The sequence below is a fragment of the Ctenopharyngodon idella genome, chromosome 10 (assembly GCF_019924925.1).
Source record: "Ctenopharyngodon idella isolate HZGC_01 chromosome 10, HZGC01, whole genome shotgun sequence".
NCBI lineage: Eukaryota > Metazoa > Chordata > Actinopteri > Cypriniformes > Xenocyprididae > Ctenopharyngodon > Ctenopharyngodon idella.
The window spans coordinates 10,470,212-10,491,367 of record NC_067229.1 but is presented as its reverse complement, the minus strand read 5'-3'; the positions used below and the strand labels follow the sequence as shown (position 1 = coordinate 10,491,367).

The 21,156-nt window shown below is 37.9% G+C and overlaps 1 protein-coding gene and 1 long non-coding RNA gene across 2 annotated transcripts; one reads left to right on the top strand and one right to left on the bottom strand.

The window, feature by feature from the left end:
* Positions 1 to 218: 218 nt before the first annotated feature.
* Positions 219 to 4,822, top strand: LOC127519736 (uncharacterized). Its single transcript, XR_007931869.1, has 3 exons — positions 219 to 286; positions 1,386 to 1,703; positions 1,818 to 4,822. It is a non-coding gene; the product is annotated as an uncharacterized LOC127519736 (long non-coding RNA).
* A 155-nt stretch (positions 4,823 to 4,977) lies between these two features.
* On the bottom strand, positions 4,978 to 20,988 carry tmem59l (transmembrane protein 59-like). The gene is made up of 8 exons (XM_051907215.1): positions 20,683 to 20,988; positions 18,319 to 18,424; positions 16,081 to 16,175; positions 15,837 to 15,989; positions 8,139 to 8,247; positions 7,816 to 7,930; positions 6,986 to 7,103; positions 4,978 to 6,750 (listed from the first exon to the last, which is right to left on the bottom strand). The coding sequence occupies exons 1-8, from the start codon at positions 20,845 to 20,847 to the stop codon at positions 6,592 to 6,594; spliced, it is 1,020 nt and encodes a 339-aa protein (XP_051763175.1). The 5' UTR covers positions 20,848 to 20,988; the 3' UTR covers positions 4,978 to 6,591.
* Positions 20,989 to 21,156: the final 168 nt, after the last annotated feature.

The window sequence follows — 21,156 nt, the reverse complement described above, 5'->3', positions numbered from 1 at the left end:
AACGGCGTTAATTACGTCAGGATTTGTTTTCTGAAACTAAATACGCTTAAAACACATTTTTAAATACATATCTGATTGATTAGAGTGAGTATACGGGTGATGTTTGTATGATTAAAAGTTTATGTGTGTGTGTGTATACCTCGGTCTTTTCTTGCTCCGATTCGGGTAGGCTCATAGTAGAATCAATTCACAGAGAGGGGAGCTTGAAACCGTCCTCTCGTGCCCGCGCGCTGAGTTTGGTGAGCGGCGTGTTGGGTATCTCGGAGCTGAACTCTGGGTGTAAGATGTATGATAAGCTGTCCATCTCCTCACTCCATCTCCAGGAGACATATTCATTTGTTTAAATGTTTCTAACATGAACGTACGTTTGAGAATGAAAGAAACAGGCGTTGCGCGCGCATTCGTTTTGTTACGGAAATTAAAACATTCTTCGCGTTCTTGAAGTTACATCTTAAAGTTTCTCTTCAAGTCAGTCTGCTGTCAGGGCTTCAAAACGTTCATTTGTCTTTACCGCACCGTTGTCAGGTGTTAAAAAGCAAACATTACGATTCATTTTCTTCCTCAGGTCTACGTAGGTCTGATTCACTTGGTTAATTTGATTGACAGGCGTCAAGTATTACTCATGCGTCTCCTTTGTGACGTCACGCGTCGTTAAACTCATGAATTATGTATATTATACATATTTATGAAATGGAAAAGGATGATATTTGATGTGTACTTTATTTTATTTTATTGTAAAATCACCATATCCGTGCAGTCATCAACTGTCAAATTCATACCATAAACATATTTTAATATTTTATATATTTCAAATAATTATAATTTAATATTTAATTATTTAATGCAATATACTCCAGCTTGAAAATATACAAAATTAACTCCTTGCTAAAGAGAGACAATTTAATTACAATTTACTAATTTTAATTCAGAATTGGAGTGACTATTACACACAAAATGTCCATCCAGACATTTTTATGCAAAAACCTGGGGTCTTTAGTCACGTCTTGATGTATTTTTCCTTATTTTTGCTGTATGAGCTAACAGATGCATTAAATAGTGTGAAATGAGGGCTGTCAATTCTCATGTATAGATGTTCATATATTTTTTTTCTTTTTTATCTAATCGTATTGTTTATTATTGCCGTCTTACCCATGTACAGTACATACCTAAAAGCGAGGTCAAACAAATACACAAATATTTCAGTGTCATACCTTATGCATATTTGGTGGTCCATAAATGACCACATTTGTAAAACATCCAGAAAGCACATACTTATGCATACATGAGATGATTATGGAAAATAGGCGATATCACATTCATACCACTTAGTTTCTCTCAGTGTTTTTCTCTCTCACTCTCTTTCATTATTCTGTTCATTTCTACAGGCATGGTTATTTTCACAGGGCCCTGTGTGGCAGCGGCTTTGGCTCTTCAATACACTGCAGGCTGACTTTACCAGCAGGCTGGGACTGATAAGGAAGTCGTATATGGTTGAAGCAGAGTTCTAGCCCAAAGACAGTCTCTCCACACCTCAGCAGCAATAACGATAGAACTCCAACTCGGCTCCACTGCGCCCCCTGTGGCAGCACATCTGAAGTGCAGGCACAGCTTTGAACTGTGACATGACATGATTGACTTGTTAGTCACACTATACTTATTTTGAGGTATTACGGGTAAGCACGTCACATCGGAGTCACTTTCAGGTTAGTGATAAGAATCAGTGACATGGAATGAAAGTAATAAAATAAAATGATATCCATATGAACAAACAACAGTGCTTCTACGAAAAAGATCTCCTATTGTGTTTCATCATACAGGTTTGGAACAACATGAGGGTGAGTAAATGCCAGTATTTTCATTTTGGCTGAACCATCCCTTTAATTCTGCCACACTGGGATTACAGACCCCCATATTCCCTCCCACTGTAAAAATTCTCATCTAGATTTATTCTCATCAGATACCCAGGTGTGGTGAGCCACTGTTATTCAGAACCCAGCACAGGTCTTCATCAAGTGCAGTGCACTGTGGGATAGCGCTCGGTCTGTGCGTAGGGAGGGGGACAAACACAGCAGAACAGGGTTCATGTAGGGTTGTTATTAGCTTTGTGCGTTAGCATTGAGTCAGATGCTTCGGGAACTGACCGTGTGAGTCATACGCAAACAAATCTATCTTTAGTTAGGTTTCTGTAGTCCCCTAGCAAGCCTATTGTGTGGCATCGCAGTCCCGTCGACTATGTTAATGTTTGCACAGCCGCACAATGGTCTCTATCTGATATCCTCATCTGCTACCTATCAGGTTAATACTAAACTGAGGTTACTAGATGGACCAGATAATGAGTAAAAGAGCAAGACCTAGGAAAGAAGAGAGTCATAAGAATAATAATATATGAATTAAAGGAATAGTTCACCTAAAAATGATATAATAATTTGGATATTATAAATAATTTTGTCATCATTAAAGGCCTGTTCACACCAAAAACGATAACGATAATAGTTTTAAAAAAATCTTTCTAAATTTAAAAGAATAGCACCAGAATCCACACTACAATGATAACGGCACAGAGGAATGATTTAGAGTGCAACAGTGCCTGCCCACTTTTTCAGCGGCGTTGTTTTTTTTTCCCATTAATTTTTCCCATAGGGATTTTAAAAAGGTCTTTGCTAAAGCATTATAAGCCATGAAACAAGCCAACCAGCTACAAGGTGAATCATAACCTTACAAACTTTGATTTGAAGCCAAAAAATACAAACGTACAACACAGTGTATTTAACGGCTTTGAAAGAACTACAATCCCATGAAACATTGCGAACGGCATAATCAGATTAAAAACGATGGAAAAATATCACTCATTTAAAAATGTGGATTATATAAGTAGCAAATATTTTTACTTAAATATTACACAAATTTAAGTATTTTGAGATACTCCATTACGTAATTTGCAGTGCTTCATTGGAGTAGGCAGAGCTACACACAATTAGCTTTATTCGACCCTCTGATTGGTGGAAGTATGTACAGCATCATGGGTAATGTAGTTTTTACCACAAATTCCACTGTTCAACACAATTGTTTTGAAAATAAGTTGAAATAATGTGGGCTGACGGCTTCAACACAAGCACATGCTGTCTTTAAAGGTTTATAAGTTATCGTTAAAAATCAGTTTCTCTGTGGAGTTTTTACTTCTGGAACCGGCTGTTGTGCACTATTGTTGGAATCACTTTCAAAACTAATTTCCAGCATGCTTATAATATACAGAATGTTACTGTGCATTGGTGTAGGAACTAGTTATCTTTATAGTTACCATTCTTGGTGTGCACAGGCCTTTACTTACCCTATGACTGACTTTCTTAAATTAAATGCAGAATAACAAATTCATTTAGAAAGCAGCTACACATACAAAATGTCTTAATTTCTATGCCACTGAAGAAATTAAGTCCACAAGTTCGGAAACACAGGGTGAATGATGATGACACAAGATTAATTTTTTGGGTGAACTTTCCCTGTAAATATGTACTCACCAGGAAGGAAAAAAACCATTGACTTGGGTGTTCAACTTTCCCACCTGCTCGTTTCTATGTCATAAACAAAAAGAACGTATCGTATTTATATGATACCCAGATAGGCTCTATGCAATACTTGATTCTGATTGGGCAATGCTAATCGCTGTCGTTCATGGCAACGCAAAGTCGGCGCATGTTTCAGTGCATATTGTGTACATCGTAATCGATTTTTTTTTTTTCTTTACAGAGGCTTTAATACACAGTAAGATTTTAATATTTGAATATTAAATTCAAATTAATATGTAATGTCCAAATATTTACATATAATGTTAGTAGGATAAAGTGCAGTCAGCTGGTCATTAGCGCAAAGTAAACCCCGACAGGAATTTAAAATCTCTCCGCGGTATACCTCACTTACCATAGGCCTATAATGCACTTTTTCATATCTGTATTTCATCATCAATACACAGACGACTCTTGTTTTAAGTGGATCTATAGCGCCAGGTGGGAAATGTTCTATCACAGCCGATGAACAGTGTGTGTGTGTGAGTGAGACAGGGCGTTAAATCTGAAGGAAGTTATTTTTGAAGAACAGTCTGCTGGACATCTCACTGACCTTCACAGGTTCGCACCTGCTTCACAGCACAGGTGGTTTGTTTTTTGGAAAATACCTGCAAACTGTAAGAGATGCAGTGTCTTTTTGGGCTGTAAAAGTAAGAAAATTCTGAGAAGCAGAGTTTTAATGTGTCATAAATGGATTTTGACACTACATACATTATGCCGGGGTTAAATTGAGGTTATACAACCAGTGATTCATTTAAACTACATCTGTGTGCAATGTCATAAAGTAAGGCGTCTCCTTTAATCTGTGTGGAAGTGCGCTATCTAGTGACCATAGTGTGAATGCACACTTTAGCACTGACAAATTCCTTAGCCATCAAGCCTTGTAGGTTCCACTCTAGCAAACAAAGTAAAAATTTTTTTAGTGAGAAAATAAAAAAAAAGTCTAAAAATTGTTTTAAAAATGTACATTTTCATCACAAATTAAATTTGCCTTGTAATGCCAGATATAATCCACAGCCACTCATTTTGAAGTAACCTACGGCTCTCTACCGCCCACATGTGGTGGCTGAATTATTACAACTCAATTTTACTGTAAAAGTGTGCAGATGATTTGACTGACATCTGGTTGCAGTGGACTGAGAAAGTCAAACACGTTGTCTTGCTATATGCAGTCATTAAAATTGTTATAATTAAGTTATCTAATATTACCTGGCCTGTAATAACGTGCGTATAGTACTGTATTTCCACAATGAAATCCATTAAAATAATAGTTACATTGTATAGCATCATATACATGTACATTTTCATGTAGGACATATGATGAAACATTTAGCTGAACTTTAGCTTTGGTTGAAGTTATTTTAATATTGCCAATTTATTTGAGATCAATTTGAACAGGATCTTGACCCACACCAGATTAATTACAACATGAAAACACTTTATTCGTCCGATATTATGGCGTATCGTATGGGAAACTGTTCAAAAGAGAGAAAAAAAAAGATATTACTGACTTGTATCTCATACAGTAATGATGAACCAGTAGATATTAAATGGCTTATTAAGGTATCACACCTCTTGACTTTTTAGTAATCTATGGTCATAATTACAATGCCTACTAAACATTAAGCAAAAACACAAAGATCACAAGCATACAGCAGTTTGTTTCCAAAATAGATGGGACGATATATTCAATGTCTCATAGCGTACTAGCATGCACTGTGGCTGGGCTTAAATGGGGAAAAATAGCAGCACAAGACAAATAGTGCCATGAAAGCTCCTCAATTCTACAGACTAGTTACAAAAGATATTTGTCAAAGCCTGGTGCTAGGCATTCAAAACCCTGCCCCCCCCCCCCCCCCCCCCCCAACTCCACCCCCCACCGGTTTCCCCAATAGGCCGGGCAGAGATGGAGAATATAAGGGGAAAGCCATTGGAATAATACAACAATTCACATTCAGTCTGAACAGCAAGCGTTTTCCTCTCTACAACAGTTTACATTGGGAATAAATTTACAATTACGCATCATAAAATCGATGAGCTATCTAAATGAGAGATGAAAGCTACAGGCGTTATATGCTGTTGCTTTAAGCTTTGAATACATAAATAAATAAATAAATACACATCATGCTTTCTTGACATGAATGGGAGTAGTTTAGTCAGGCTTAGTATGGATGCATAATTATGCAAATGAAAATCGCCCTCAAAATACCTGTCTGCGTACAAAACATCCTAAAGCCTAAAAAGACCCATTTAAATTAACTGTACAATTGAACAAAATCCTAATTTAACTCTTCAAACTACCAGCATTCACAATCTGTAAAATAATTAAGAGTCCTTGTCAGTTTGATTACATATCAGTTCAAAGGACGCGTTCATGTTTTGTAAACGTTGTTATGAAACCAGATCATTCCCTAATTGGCTGCATTTGATTTTTCTTTTACTCATTTTACATCAAAGTGAGAATCTACGAGTGCAACTCTTCAACGGATCACCTTCAAAGCTTATCTTCCAGTTTAAATGCTGCGCTAATTAATAACAGGGAGGGGCACTTTGAAAGTATTCATCGCAAAACTAAATGTTCATCGTAGTATCTAAATGCTGGGTAAAGCCCCCAAAGCTTGACAAATAACCCTGCTCTTCTTCTGAGGTCGTGGCATAATATACCATCTGAGCCCCTGTGTTTATACAGTGCGTTTTTCAAGAATTCGATAAGAACGTATCACAACAGCAATAAGAAACTTGCTGTGAAGTTGTTCATGAGCTCAAACGTTACTAGTGTATGTATATATTATAGTCAAAAATGTGTTAGTACATTATGTGAACAAGCACCTATACTACGATTCCATGAGGTTTGGCGAATTCAGTGAGGAGACTAGTATTCAGACAGGACGTACGTTGTAACCGATATAATAAATGGCGTCATGCATTATTTTTTTTAGAAAAACGATGCAACTTTCCCTTAAATTGCGAGAAATAGCTCTGGATATGAGTTAAACCCTAGTCGTCAAAAGTATCGACCTCTTCTGTGCTTTTAAAGAGATGTTTTGCTGAGGTCGACCTTGACCGGAAGCGGCCCCGCCTCCTTGCTCTCCTCCGATTGGCTGATTGTCATCGCGATCACTGGTGTCAAGTGGTAGGGGTTCACCTTCTGGGTGTCATCCATGAACTCTTTATCTCCATTGATGCTAAGCTGTAAGTATAACATTGATTATTGACATTTAATTTGTACCAAATTTCGATTTAAAACTTATATATTTGAGCTACATTATAGTAGCCATACTCTTGAAGGAGTTCCCATGTATGCTGGATACTTGTTGGCTGCTTTTCTCTCACTATCTGTTCCCACTTGTCCATTTAAAAAAATGCTCTCACATTGTCTGCCTTATATTTTATTGGTAGTGTGCATTTGATGAATGAACAGGTACCTGAGTCTTGACGTGCTGCTCGGGTGCCGTGACAAGACTGGCACAGCTCAGCCACAGCATCACCATGATGGACAAGAAGAGGCACGCGGCTAAAATCCAACGTGGCAGTCCTGAGCGCCTAGGGGACAGGAAGGTAAGAAGTTACATACTGATGTGTGCATCCATTAAGACATTACAACACTTAAAAAAGCTCAGATCATGTTTAAAAAAAAAAATCAATTTAAAAGTGTATTAAGTATTTTTATATACTAAAGTGTACGTAGTTATACTAAAGTGTATATTTATATATATATCAATTTAAATATGTAAATAAATGTATTTACATATGTATTTAAATTTTTTATTTTCAACTTATTTCATAAATGTGTGTGTGTGTATATAAAATTAAATTATTAATGATTAAATTCTATAAATTAAATTTATAAAATTATCTTATTAAAAATATACATACACAAAAATATATATGAAATCATATATAAAAAGTTTATATATTCATACATATTTTGTACAAATAATTTAATGTGTAAAATATATTAAAACAAATTAAATGTAAAAAAAATATATATTTAAAATATATATTATACATACACACATTTTACTTTTTAATTTTTTTAAAAATACAACTATATATATATATATATATATATATATATATATGTATGTATATAATTGTATTTTTAAAAAAAATAAAAAATAAAATTTGTATATAAACAACATATTAACATTATTTATGCATTGTTTTTAAAACATTTTACTGTAATATAACCAAACTATTACCAAAATGCAACTGCTGGATTGAAAAAAGCCCCTCTGACACCTATGACACCCACCTTGACATGCAGCCTAGGAAGTCGTGCTCAGCAGCTGGGTCCTCGGCATGTTGGCTAACATGCTTTCCTTTCACCCCAGGTTTTGCCGCATTTCTCTCCCCATGTGACCGCCCACCTGGAAGGATGCAGAGGCAGCAGTTTCAGCATGTGGACATTGATTTTATGACCCTCAAGCTCCGGACAAACTACAGCGGCGCGGCACAGGATGTGTCGCAAATGAAAGTCAAAGCTCAAGCTCTGGTCCTTGGCTCCACTTAAATGAGCTTTCAGAGGAAAAAGGAAAGCTGTCAGCAGCCATCTGGGGTGAAAGCGGTCACTCTTACCAGTATGTGGCCGCTGTGTGTGGGAGTTGACTTGGGGCCAGGGTTTGTCAACCACATTGGAGCGCGGGGCTTGTAACTCAGGCAAGGAGTACTCAATCTCTGGCTGGCTCTGGGAGAATCAACAAACACACTGTCAAGGGCAGGAAACAGTATTATGGGATTTACTCAGCAGAAAGGCTTCTGAATGAAACGGTTGGGTTTGTGACCGTTTTGTTGTGGTGAAGTTTTCAACACAATCATGGACAGGCTGGCAAAGCAGAAAAAAATCTGCAGAGTGACATACAAAACTGTGATTCTTACAAACATACAGATGATGAATAGCACGGTTAAATATGATGACATAGAGGGCATGTTTCAAAAACTGCTAATGCAGCTCCTGCATGCGCCTGTATCATGGACAGCTAGAATTGGCAAAAATAGGTTCCCAAAAGGCAAACATTGAAAAAAGAAATACCTGACACCAGGCTGATTTGATTACTTCAACTGCAATATTTTATGGAACTGGGTGGTCACTGCAGTGGTTCCTGTTTATATGGTAACCGCAACCAAGGCCGGCACAAACTGCCGCTCTAGGCAAAACACTGTTGTGCCGCCCCCACTTCAAACTCACAATTAACACGATCATTAAGATGCATGTGAAAGACTGCAGATTTTGTTTATTGATAAAACTGCACTAAAATAAAAGCATACACAAGCATGTTTCCTAATTTCTTTTGTTTTTTCATTCTGCGATGTAAAATAAATCAGCATGCAACCACTAGTACAGCTGCAAATGCAAATTCTGTATTATATTATATAATAACTATTACAGGCCCGGAGTGGCCATCAGAAGATTTGGGAGAATTTTATTAGTTTTGATGCCATTTTTGGATGTACATCAGGGTGTTTAGCATGTAGACTGATGCCGCTCTAAGAGTGGGGTGGGAGCGGGGCAGGAGGGGCACTACTAGGTAGAATGAAGGAAAGTTAATTTAGATTTAGAATAACTAATGGGGTGATGATAAATTTTTGATATAAGTGCAATAATTCCAAACGAATGTACCCCAAAAAAATGTATTTAATTAAAAATTAAATCTCTCTTTCTTGCCGTCCTGACTGTGCTAGGCGGACGCCTAGTTCATCTATAGGCACATGCTGGCCCTGACCGCAACATCTCTGTTTGGTCCATCTTAAATATTTAGGGTCATGAAAAAGGTTCTCAAAAAAGTTTGATAAACTCTGATTTACATAAAAATTTGAGGTATATACACTACTGTTCAAGACAGTAAAGAGAAAAAAATCAGATAAATGCTGTTCTTTTGAACTTTCTATTAAACAATCCTAAAAAAAAAATAAAAAAAACACCATTTCCACAAAAATATTAAAGGATTAAGGCTGATTTATACTTCTGCGTTGGACCTACGCCGGAACCTCTGCGCCGTAGGCTATGTGTCGGTTTTCATTTATACTTCTGCGTCGATGTCCGTGTCGATGTGCATCATGCAGACCACTAATAGGCAGTGTCCCCGGTCATGTATCAAGACTAAAGCCAACTAAGGCTGAATCCCAAATGGCACACTTCATAGCACTTTCGGTCTTGTGGACTTACAGTGACTGCTGCGTGCGCGTGTCCGTTAAGTCCACGAGACCGTAGGGTGTCCAATTCATCATTTTAGGTTTCAGAAGGGTGCTCGCGAGCGCCCCCTTTGCACCCTCAATGCGCACTTCAGCTGAGCCCGCAGGTTTGCGAGCTATGCAGAGGATTCAGAGGAAGACCGTGAGGGTTTAAGGTGCCATTTGGGATCCAGCCTAAGAAGCAGCTTGTCATGCATGTTGTCAGAGAAGCTTCAGCAGTGATGGCAGCTAATAGGCAATGACTTTTGTTGCAGCTTGATGGCGCATGTCCCCTGAAACAGAGCAGAGCGAGTGTTTTTTCATTCCCATGGAAGTTGAAAACGCTCGCTCCACCCAGATTTTTTTTAACTGAGGGAGGGGTTCTAGCAGACCAATCACAGCGCTTGCGGTCTGTGTAGAATTGACGTGTTGTTACATTTTTGGAGAGGTGCACATCAGGTTACGCCATAGGCTACGCATGCTACACACAGCTTACACCGTAACTACGGCATACACTCGACGCAGAAGTATGAATCAGCCTTTAGTTCACCCAAAAATGAAAATTATCCCATGATTTACTCACTCTCAAGCCATCCTAGGTGTATAGATAAACACAATCGGAGATATATATAAAATATCATGGGTCTTCAAAGCTTTATAATGCTAGTGAACGTATGCATCCATACATCATAAAAATAATCCATACGGCTCCAGGGGGTTAATAAAGGCCTTCTGAATGGGTTTTTGTAAAATATCCATATTTAAAACGTCATTAACTAAAATAAATAGCTTCCGGCAGACGAGCGGAATCTGATTGGTCCAAATCCTGCTCAACATATAATGTCTGTTTAATAATCACTGAATATTTTCTAACTGCCTAAGGTTTTGTCATTCGCACTACATTTTGTTCACAGACAAACTACTTCCTATTTGACTGTTGTCACATTGCACCTGGTAAGGACTTGTGTAAGGTCAAGTCAACATTTCCTTAAAGTTTAAAGTTTCCTTAAAAGCTATAGTCAGCTGCTGCCAGCTCGAGAAACCACGCAGGAGCACGACGTCAGCCGAATCTCTGTTTCCACCCTCAATTACATGGCTGCCTGGCGGCGCTAAGCCATGCTGGTCAAACCGAGCACTAGATGCCAACTCTGACGAGAGCAAGGGGACTACTTGACTTGAATAAGAGCTTTTAAGAGGCCACTTTCAAACATGATCCAAAGGATGTGATTTGAAATCTGTCTCATTAGTCTACAACTAGATGTGTCCCTTTCTGCCCCTCCATCTCGCCCTGTATGTGTAAATTAGCACATGTTTTTTTAGACTATGTTTCTTTAGTCCCCCCTTGAGATCTTATTAAAGAGAGATTTTTGCTCTCTTCCACTGAATTCTTCTAAAACGGGCTCAGCAGAGCGGACCTCTGAGATAACCTCTCCAGGGAGGCTCATATGAACCTCCAAAATGACCACAGAGAAGCAAACACACATGGTTTTTCATGTCAGAGTCGCGGTAGACAAGAACGCAAGGAACTGTTTGGAGTGTCATGTTATTTCTATAGTCTAATAGTCTGTAACTGGAGGCAGACGGGGAACATTGGGATTGTACTTTTTACATATGTATAACTGACTGGTGTGTCCAATCTTAATTTCTAAAGATTAAAGGAATAGTTCAGACAAAATGAAAATCCTGTCATCATTTACTCACCCTCATGCTGTTCTAAACCCATATGACTTTCTTTTGTGGGGAGAAAATCTGAAGTCTGTTTTCTGTATTCTTTTTTATGCAATTACAGTGAATTACAGCAATTACAGGGAATGAAGCATTCAGGCTTCAAATGGGTAAAAGTATCAAAAAAATTGTTCCATATGACTTCTGCACTATATATTGATTTCGAGAACTGAATCAGTCAGATTAATGAACAAATCATTCAGGGGTGCGTTTCCCAGACAATGACATGACTTTCTGTTTAACTACAACAGCATATTGCATTGTTGGAGAAATTAAATAAGCTTTGTAGTAACTTTGTTGCACATATTTACACCATGTTGGTTCAACTTCTTCTCATTAATCAGTTTGAGATTAATTAAATAATGAACATGGCATCTGAGGTCTTCTTCGCTATTTTGTTCGCCGTTGTTTTCCTTAATTTCCAGATTTTTGATTCAATCACATGTTGAATCCCTCAGTACTCTAGAACACATTTGCACTCTTCAAAAATGATGCTTTCATTTTCTTGACAAACTAAAAAGACAGAAAGAATTTTGTATTTACATGTAATATAGAATTTCGTGTTAGTTTGTGTGTTTTGCTTAAGAGCACGAACCATGTCATATTAACAAGAAACTGCTTCTTCCCACCGGTCGAGAGCTTTTCGTTGTTGTTTGCAAATGTTCGTTGGAACTATGGTTTTAGAAATCACTGAATGGTTGAACTGCGTCGCTAACAATGGAATTTGCGACCATAGTTGGCCAACGTTGCTTTTGAAAAACGCACCCAAGATTGGTTTTGTGAACAGGATCAACCAATTTGCTGAAAAGATCCGGCTCCAAAAGAATTTGTTTTATACACTCGGGTGAGTACAGAATTTTTATTTTTGGATGAACTAATTCTTCACATAAACAGACATGAAGTCATGAAATGCAACATAGTATGGGCAATTTAGCTCTGCAAAAAGCTCAAGTCTTGCAGTTGCGTTAATTGAAAGGGATGCTGTCAAAAATATTGAATCCAGATGTCCACAAGGGATGAGAATCAAAGGGGGAAAAATGAACATCTGAGGAAGTTAATGTTGACTGGCCACAGACCAATGGAATCTTGCCATTAGTGAAAACGGTCTGATGTGCATCTGTCACGCATTACCGCAGAACTCGCCAAAGGTGATCAATGCAGCTTACTAGACTGCCAAGAAGACGAGGCAGAGATTGTTGACTTCATAGTAAACAATCCCATTTCCCTTATTAGGAATTTGCTTGCTTTCTCCAAACTTGTCTTTTCGCATGTAGCGGCCGTCCACATTAAACCAGTCCAGAATTTAAACAAGATGGCCGACCTCCGTCCAAACAAAAATCCATTGCACCAATCAGTGGCTATTCAGCGAACGAGTCGTGTTTACCCTTCAGCTTGGAGGAAATACTCTGATTCCTGTTGATTACCTCTGAGGGACTCATCAAAACCCTGGACCGAACGGACAAACATTAAGCCCAGACTGCAGCGTAACCAATGTCAAATGTCGGCCTGATACTGATGTGAAACCAGGCAACAGATCACAGATCGTTGATCTGGAGGATGGGGGTATTTTTACATGTTTTTTAAATTTGAGTAAAAATGCAAATATCTGGGTTACAGAAAGATAAGGTTGGTGGGCCAATCTCTAAATGTTAAAATATTCATCATTTCAATAGTGTAGCCACAAGATGTAAACAATATGTGTGTTAACATGATTTTTAGTGTGGAAAAATCACTTACTAAATTTTTCTGTATAAAGTTAATTCAATTTTACTTAAAAACCTAAACCCTAAAACAACTGTAATTCTTCTGTGAAATCTTGTGTATTATTTGAGCTGTTTACAATATAAAATTATAAGCCTCACATTTCTTTTAAATACTCTAAAATCTGGCTCCGAATCCCTTTCATAAACTGTCCACCTTTACACACAAACAGTCAGATTTAACATAAGCAAAAAAAAGAAAAAGAAAACTCCTATTCGCAAACACATTGCCTGCTCTTGAATAATTCAGTTTAAATGTGGCTAAAAATACCTGTTTTATGGTTTTATTTGGCTGTTGCTGTATTCCCGCAAATGTTCAAATGAAACCTATTCAACTGTTACAGATATTCTAAAAAGTTCCAGCACAGTCAGCGCTAGGAGAACTTGCTCCAGAGAACCTCAGACATCAATCAAAGAGCCAAATAAGCTGGTTCATATAGAATTTTACATTTGGTTTCTACCGATGCTACTTGCTAGTGATTGGACTTTTTCAACATGAAACTTCAGGGAAATCTGTGTAGTGATGTGGAAGATCTTTCTGAAGTGCAAGAATTCCCTCCAGACTTCTCTTCGAAGATATGTTTCATTAGTTCCTCACAAAAATCAAACAGATTATAATATAAATAAATTTTTTGCAGGAAACTTTCAAAATCCAGCACACCCAAAGTTCCATATTCTGTTTTCATGCCACGCTATTTATATTCCAGTTGTGAGGTGCTTCACGTAACTGTGAAAACAGCATCATCTGGGCCAAATGCACACCACAGCAGGTCTGTTGAAAAACAATCTGTTTTCCTTTCTCTGTTTAGACGCCCGAGGCAAAAAGCCCATCATTAGTGCTCCACTTCCCCCAGAAATTGAGTCTCGCTATTCTGACAAAGTTCTGATTCCATATGCTCGATTTAGTGGATAGGTAGCGTGATGCTACCGCTAAAACCTTGGGTTTTCACCCTCTGTGCAATCTCTGGCCCGTGTCAGTCTTTCACTTGGGCTGGCCGTCTTCCAGCTGACCGCTAAATACAGGCTAGGCCTGCCGCAGGATGGCTGTGGAGGCTTTCTCTCGCCTCTTCTCCTGTCACAGCCCTTAAATGCACATCAAGACTTCGACTAAATTAAAAAAATCATGGATGAGCTTGTAATGACGAAATTCTACTTTTCTATTTGTTTTGGTGTATTTAAGTGAAGGTTTTAAGAACTATCTTACATGATAATTTTGAGGTTGTCAAATGATTGTAGTTGGTTTAGAAACAGCAGGGAACTCACAAAAACATGCTAGGCTATGGATAAAGTTGGATGACCTCCAGGGAGAATAAGGTTTCTGATTAAACATCACTGGTTCTTCTTTGAAGAACCAGTCCACTGCGCTCATATGATCCTAATACTGCAGTGATGTGACCGCAACCTTCGTAAAACATACCAGATCTTGAAACCAGGAGCATATGAGAATCACTAGTGGAATCTTCTACACCAATGGTTCTCAACTGGAAGGGGTTGCAACCCAAAATGGGTCACAGGTCTGATAGGAAAAAACAATGCTAAATGCAAATAATAAAATTCAAAACATTTGAAATGGAAGAGAAAATGCTTCCCAGATATTTTGTTGTAGACATCAGAGGTCGAGTGGCTTGTTTATCCTTAATTTATTAGTTTTGTGAACCCCAAGCACCCTTAAAATTCAAAGACATTTAGAAAGCATTTGAAAGAATTTGGTCTATGTCAGGTTAATAATTAAATATTGAATAATTAATGTGTTTAAAAATAAACTATTTTAAATATTATGAAATAACTTCATTAGTAGTAGTATTAATAGTAGTACTAACACATAATATACATACAGTACATAGTAGTAATACATTGTAGAATTAATAATTTCATTAAGCATCATTAAATATTTTAAGTTTCAGTAAATATTCATTATTATATTTGCTTATTTATCATATTATTAAAACTGTTGAATAGAAGCCTGTTTTCATCTCAAAACAAAAATGAAAAAATACTTTTAAAACATTATAAATTAAAATTAAAAAAACAACAACAGTTTTTGCTACTTTGTATCTTATAATTGGGATTTAATAAATTTAATTTATGTCTTATAATTTATCATAAACTCATAAAAGTATAAATATTATTTTAAGCAATACCAAAATTAGTTTCTTTTTATTTTTATTCTGAGGTGTAAACTGCAGTGTTGTTATTGTTAAATAAAACTAATACTATTAAAAATCAATTTTGTTAACTTAAAATCAAAGAAATATTAGATGAAAAACTTAAGCATAAAAAACAAACTTAAAAAAAAAAACATTTTGGCATTGGCAACCAACTGAAACAAGTTTAATAAGTACGAAAAGTAATTTCTATTATCTGAAATAATAGAAATATAAAAAACATTACTAAAAGTTAAACCAAAAATAAAATGAAAACTGAAAATACAAAAATAAAAGCTAATTTAAAATATATGTAAATAATACTAATAATAAATATATCAGTAATAAATCAGTGTTCTATTTTCAGGAAACTTGTTGAATTTTGTTAAATAAACAATAGGGTCTAGTGTAAAATCTTGGCCCATGAGCAAAACCAGTTGAGAACCACAACATCAAGTCTACTCAGATGGACTAACCTGGAACACAACGACCTTCCCATCATCAGCCTGCAGGTAGAAGGTCCAGGTAGAAGAAATGAAGCTCTGGGCAGAACTGACGATGTCATTGCACCAGCTAGACACGGCATCCATTACAGAGACGGGTTTGGGCCGGTTGGTCAGGGCCTTGAGCTGCAGATCAAGCCGAGAGCAATTTGATCGAGTTTGATAGAGATGTCAAAACATCAGCGCAACCCCACAAGGAAACAACCGAGAGTCTTACCTTTCTCCGTTTGATCTCCGGCTCAGCGGGTTGGCTGGCACACCCCGTGCTGCACGCCTCCTGCTCCAGAAGTTTACTGTAGGCCTCCTGGCATGCTGCACACACACATAAACGATACCTGTCAGGCGGCTCCATCTCCATTCAGCCCTCCCCACGGTCAAGCAGTCATCAATATCAACAAACATCTGAGCAGCAGCCGCCCGCACCAGAAAGCGCAGGATTGATTTTCAATAAAACAGCTTCCCTCATGCCTAGCAGCTTCCCCCAGACAGCTCTGTTTGCCACTAGCACACAATACCATCTCCAGATAAAAATGAGTGCTATCAGCCTGTCTGCACACTCTATAGTATATGTCCTTGGGCTATGCAGCGCTTCATTCCCAAACATTAGCGGTGTCAAATGTTCATGAATGCATTTTGACAGGCAAAACGATAGTTTTTCTTGCTTTAAATTTGTACTAGCATACCAGTTCGATATATCTTAGTGGTTCTTAAACTGAGTCCTCCTGGGAAGTTTGAACTTACAAGCGCTGGAATCACAATTACGCCATGTATTCAAGAGATTTCGGTCAGAAAAACAGGACTTAAGGTGCGGTCACATTTACCATTGTTTGACGATTTTTTGCAGCCGAAATTGCAAAATTAAGATATTTTTGATGAAATCCGAGAGCTCTCTGACTCCTCCATAAACAGCAATTTAACCACAACTTTCAAGGTCCAGAAAGGTACTAAAGACATCGTTAAAATAGTCCATGTGACTACAGTGGTTCAACCTTAATTTTATGAAGTGACAAAAATACTTTTTGTGCACAAAAACAACAACTTTGTTGAATAATCTCTTCTCTTCCATGTCAGTCTCTTACGCAGGTGACGCAGTAAGCACAGTGCAGCGCTTCCGTGTTTACGTCCAAACGCCGGCTTAGTATTGGCCGACGCTGTACATGTGAACAGCACGACGCATGTGTGTGATGCTGACACAGGAGCCGGCCAGTTCTGATATCTTAAAATATCTTAATTTGATATCATTCCAAAGATCTTATGGGTTTGGAACGACATGAGGGTGAGTAATTAATGACAGAATTTTCATTTTTGGGTGAACTATCCCTTTAAGGCCCTGTTTACACCTGGTATTAAGATGCGATTTGTCAGTTGGATCACAAGTAGACAAGGGAGACAAGATACCTGTTTACACCTGGTGTTTTAATCCGTCTCTTTTGTCTCTTTTCAACCACTTCTGTCCTGATTTCTTCGAGGGGAAGTTCTATGGGCGGCTAAATGTATGGGCTTTTTTAGATCTTTCGATCTAATGGACGAAATAAACTCATGCAATTTACATATGAACGTGCCCGGAGACAACGGAAAAACATACCGAGAGCATCAGCTTTCATTTCTGCTCTGAAAGACGCAAGAACATGCTAAACGCTGTGACTGTTAGAAATCAGGAATGGTGAGAGAACATTATGCTTGATACGTTTTTTCATCTTCAAACCAAACTTGGGTCTTCAGCTGACAAAATTTAAATCCCGTCTGGCTAGTGCGCTTCCCATTCCCTTTACGCATTAGGTCAGTAGGCGGAAAGTAGGTGGTCTTTAGTGGCTGTTCGAACCACATGTGCATCTACACTACGAAAGCAATACGGTCAAATGCGTTTTCGACTACCTCTGGAAGTGGTCGAAAGTGGACAAGCTCAAAATGTTTTAGACCCCGTTTACACCTGTATTTAGTGTTGTCCGCCTGTGATCCCATCGACCAAAACCCATCTTAATACCAGGTGTAAACAGGGCCTAACAGTGTTGAGGAATATACTTTGAAACTAGCTTAGATAGCCACAAGCTAATGGTAATCTGAAGTAGTGAGCTACACTACAAGCTGCTAACAAAAAGCTGAAGTTATGCTACTTATAAATTAATGAAATATCTATCCGATGACATCATTTATAATTTAAGCATATTTGCCATATTTTTTACCAGCACAAAATTAATGAATGATTGAATGAATGAATGTCAATTTGAGTGACAATATCAAACTTGCACAAGTACATTTATACTAAATACAACAAAAAATATACATAACTGAGTCCAAATCATAGTGCAGGGAGTTGAATCAGTAAATCACGTTTTTAAATATGTTAATTTACATGAACAACCAATTTACTAGAATGATCTGGACGTTCCAACAGTGTAGTTAATGTCGTTGCTACTTTCAGCTACTCCCCAAAACTGGTCAAATAATTTCGTACCTCCCTGGCACTCTTCCTTGCTGGTATTGATGCCTGTATTTCCATTCACAAACTGGCAGATGGAGTAGAGCCGACAGCCACGGTGACAGGCATTCATGATGGAGTCCTGTAGGGACAAGGTAAAGGCTTCATTCAGAATGAATCCTTTTGTACAGTAATATATGTAATTCCAAGAATCGCTTTAATTGATGTTCGGATGTTTTTATCCACAGGGAGGCTGTGGTTATATGGAGGTGCTGTTAAATGACCTTTTATGCAGAATCCATCTTAAGATCCTGAAAATCATTATGCAAGATGTGACATGCCAACGATTTTCTGAATGGTACATCAGAAACGAGGATTGATTGTGGGTGACGATAGCAGAGCGCTAGTTGAGGTTTGAAGATGGAAGGGCAAATTGAGATGATTTAAACCTATGTACGGTTGACTCGTGACCTCTTGAGTTCCAGAAGTCACCTGACCCTGCAGTGACCTTCAGTGAGGCACAATATCACTGGTTACTCCAGAATTTACAGGGAGCAAAACAATATATATATATATATATATATATATATATATAAAATTAACCTGCAATTGTTCCAATAAAAAAGCTCAGCCAGATGGATTTCAGCAAAACCTCTTGTAGGTTAATAAGGTATTTATTATTTAATATACCTAATTAAAATATTAGATATATTAAAGATATTGCACAGTTGATGCTAACTGCTAAGGTGAATGCAAGATATGGATTTTAATTCATCTTTGTGACTCAATATTTTGAATCTGTTCTCTAAAGGAGGTTGGTTCACTGATTCGTTCAGTGAATCTTTTTACTTGCTGCACTGAATTGTGGCACGAGTGAGTCCTCGAATCATTCTATCAAAGTGATTCGTTAAAAAAACTATGAGTCTTAACTAAAACACTCCTGAAAGAGAGTGATTAATTCACTTAAAAGACTTTCATAAATAAATAAACCAACAAACGACTCATTCACAAACGAATATGGATGCAAAGCTTCTTCGTTTCTGTTTTTTTTTTTTTTAACTCCCAGACAGATGACTCTTCTTTTCGGTGAATCAAAAACATACAGTCTGACCAATGTGACCAAACCACTACACCGTTTCCAACTAAAAACGTAAAACTTTTTATGTGTTTTGGCCATTCATTTACACGACAAAAGCGTTTTGGGGGCATAAAACATTTCTTTACAAAGTGACATCGCCAACTACTGGCCTGGCATGAATAATACAGCGTTTTTAGTCATTTTCACGGATCCGTGTGTGGATCGTTTTGACTACATTGTCGTCTGTACTCGAAAAGTGCAAATGAAAAACTTTTCTGTTTTTAGTACATGATTGTCGTGTAAACTGAATTTTGAAATAATTATCTTCAAGAGCCATTTCTTTTTAGTGAATCAAAAAGACACAAATCAGTCAAAACGATTACTGAATTGCAAGTTATTACTTTTGTCATGTCCTACTTGAAATCATGGTGTCATCAGTGGTATTTTATGAAAATGAATGAATGAATGAGAAGTCATTCAAAGTCTATTTGACACCTTTTGCAATACTTATAATAAACAGATATCTTATTTATTAGATCTGTTCTGTTGATGTCTGAATTTATCTCATTGCTTTTTAGGGCAGTAAAAGCAACTTGAGTTGTTAAGAATGAGAATCGTTCAAATCAATTCTCATCCCTACAAATGAAGCACCACTAGTGCAAAGTGATGCAGGCTACAGGGAAAATAAGGATTCCATGTCAGCTTCTGAATATATTTAAATCTAAACGATCGTAATTAAATGACGTCGCCCTCGGATATCGAGCAAATATCAACCCACGTCTTTACAAGGGTTTACGGGCCATCATCAAACAATGGAGATGTGCTCGCGTGCTTCAGTGAGAAATCTTTTGCCGCGTTCCGTTTTGCGCATTTAGCATTTAGAATGTTGGTTGCAGTTTAAACGCATCCGAATGACAGTTACGACCAGACAGCGCCTGTGTCTACATATTGACCGTTAAAATTCATGCGTCATAAAGCATCATTCTCGGCCTGTTCTTGGTGGATACAAAGTAACGTTTCCATGCGGTGCCAAGAACTAGGACACAGAAATCCATGAATCGATTAAGAATTGGCTCGAGGTGCTGCCAAATAATGCTCCCATCTTTGCGCAGTGTCTTTGCGCAGAACAGTTTTGTGTCAAAACGAACGTTTGATTTAATCTCGCGCGTTGCCTATAGCAATATTCAATTGCAAAACGACTTTATTTATTCACATCTGCAAATGGCTGCGGCTCTGATGAACCACTAGTAAATCCTATTAAATACATTTTTTCCACAGGACGTTACAATATACTGCAGAAGCATCTGGTACGTGGCACTTACTTTGGCGGGGCTTTTGTTTTTGATGGACATCTGGCATTGCTTTTTGCAGTAATTGATATCGCCCAGTTGGTTGTCAAACAGATCAGATGATGCCGCGGCCAACGCCACCAGAATCATAGAGACGAGCGCGGGAACACCGCGCACCCTGCCGCCGAACTGGAGCATCTTTTTATTCGCAGGATTCGGTGCACTGGCGCGTCTGCGGGCTTCGGTGCGTCTCGACCTGTCACTGCCGTTCCTGCTTCGGTTCGGGCTCTATCAGCCTCGGAGATCTCGTGCCTTTGATGCGCCGTGTCGTCACTCCTCACATCATCACGCACGCGCTGCGCGTCTCCGTCCAATGCATTGCATTGCAGCAGATCGGGAGTGGATAGAAACGATATAGCATAGCAAAATATTTGTAGTTTTTTTTATTGTAAACAAAAGCAACCCAACAATTTCTACCACATGAAAGAATTAAGTTCTAATACAGAT

Bases quoted from the DNA above. Each gene is read 5' to 3' on its own strand.
- tmem59l (XM_051907215.1), bottom strand. From the start codon at position 20,847: ATGCTCCAGTTCGGCGGCAGGGTGCGCGGTGTTCCCGCGCTCGTCTCT. The intron at 15,990-16,080 runs GTAAGACTCTCG...CTTGATCTGCAG, and splicing joins CGGAGATCAAACGGAGAAAG to CTCAAGGCCCTGACCAACCG. The intron at 7,104-7,815 runs GTGGGTGTCATA...CCTGTCCCCTAG, and splicing joins TTCCTAGGCTGCATGTCAAG to GCGCTCAGGACTGCCACGTT.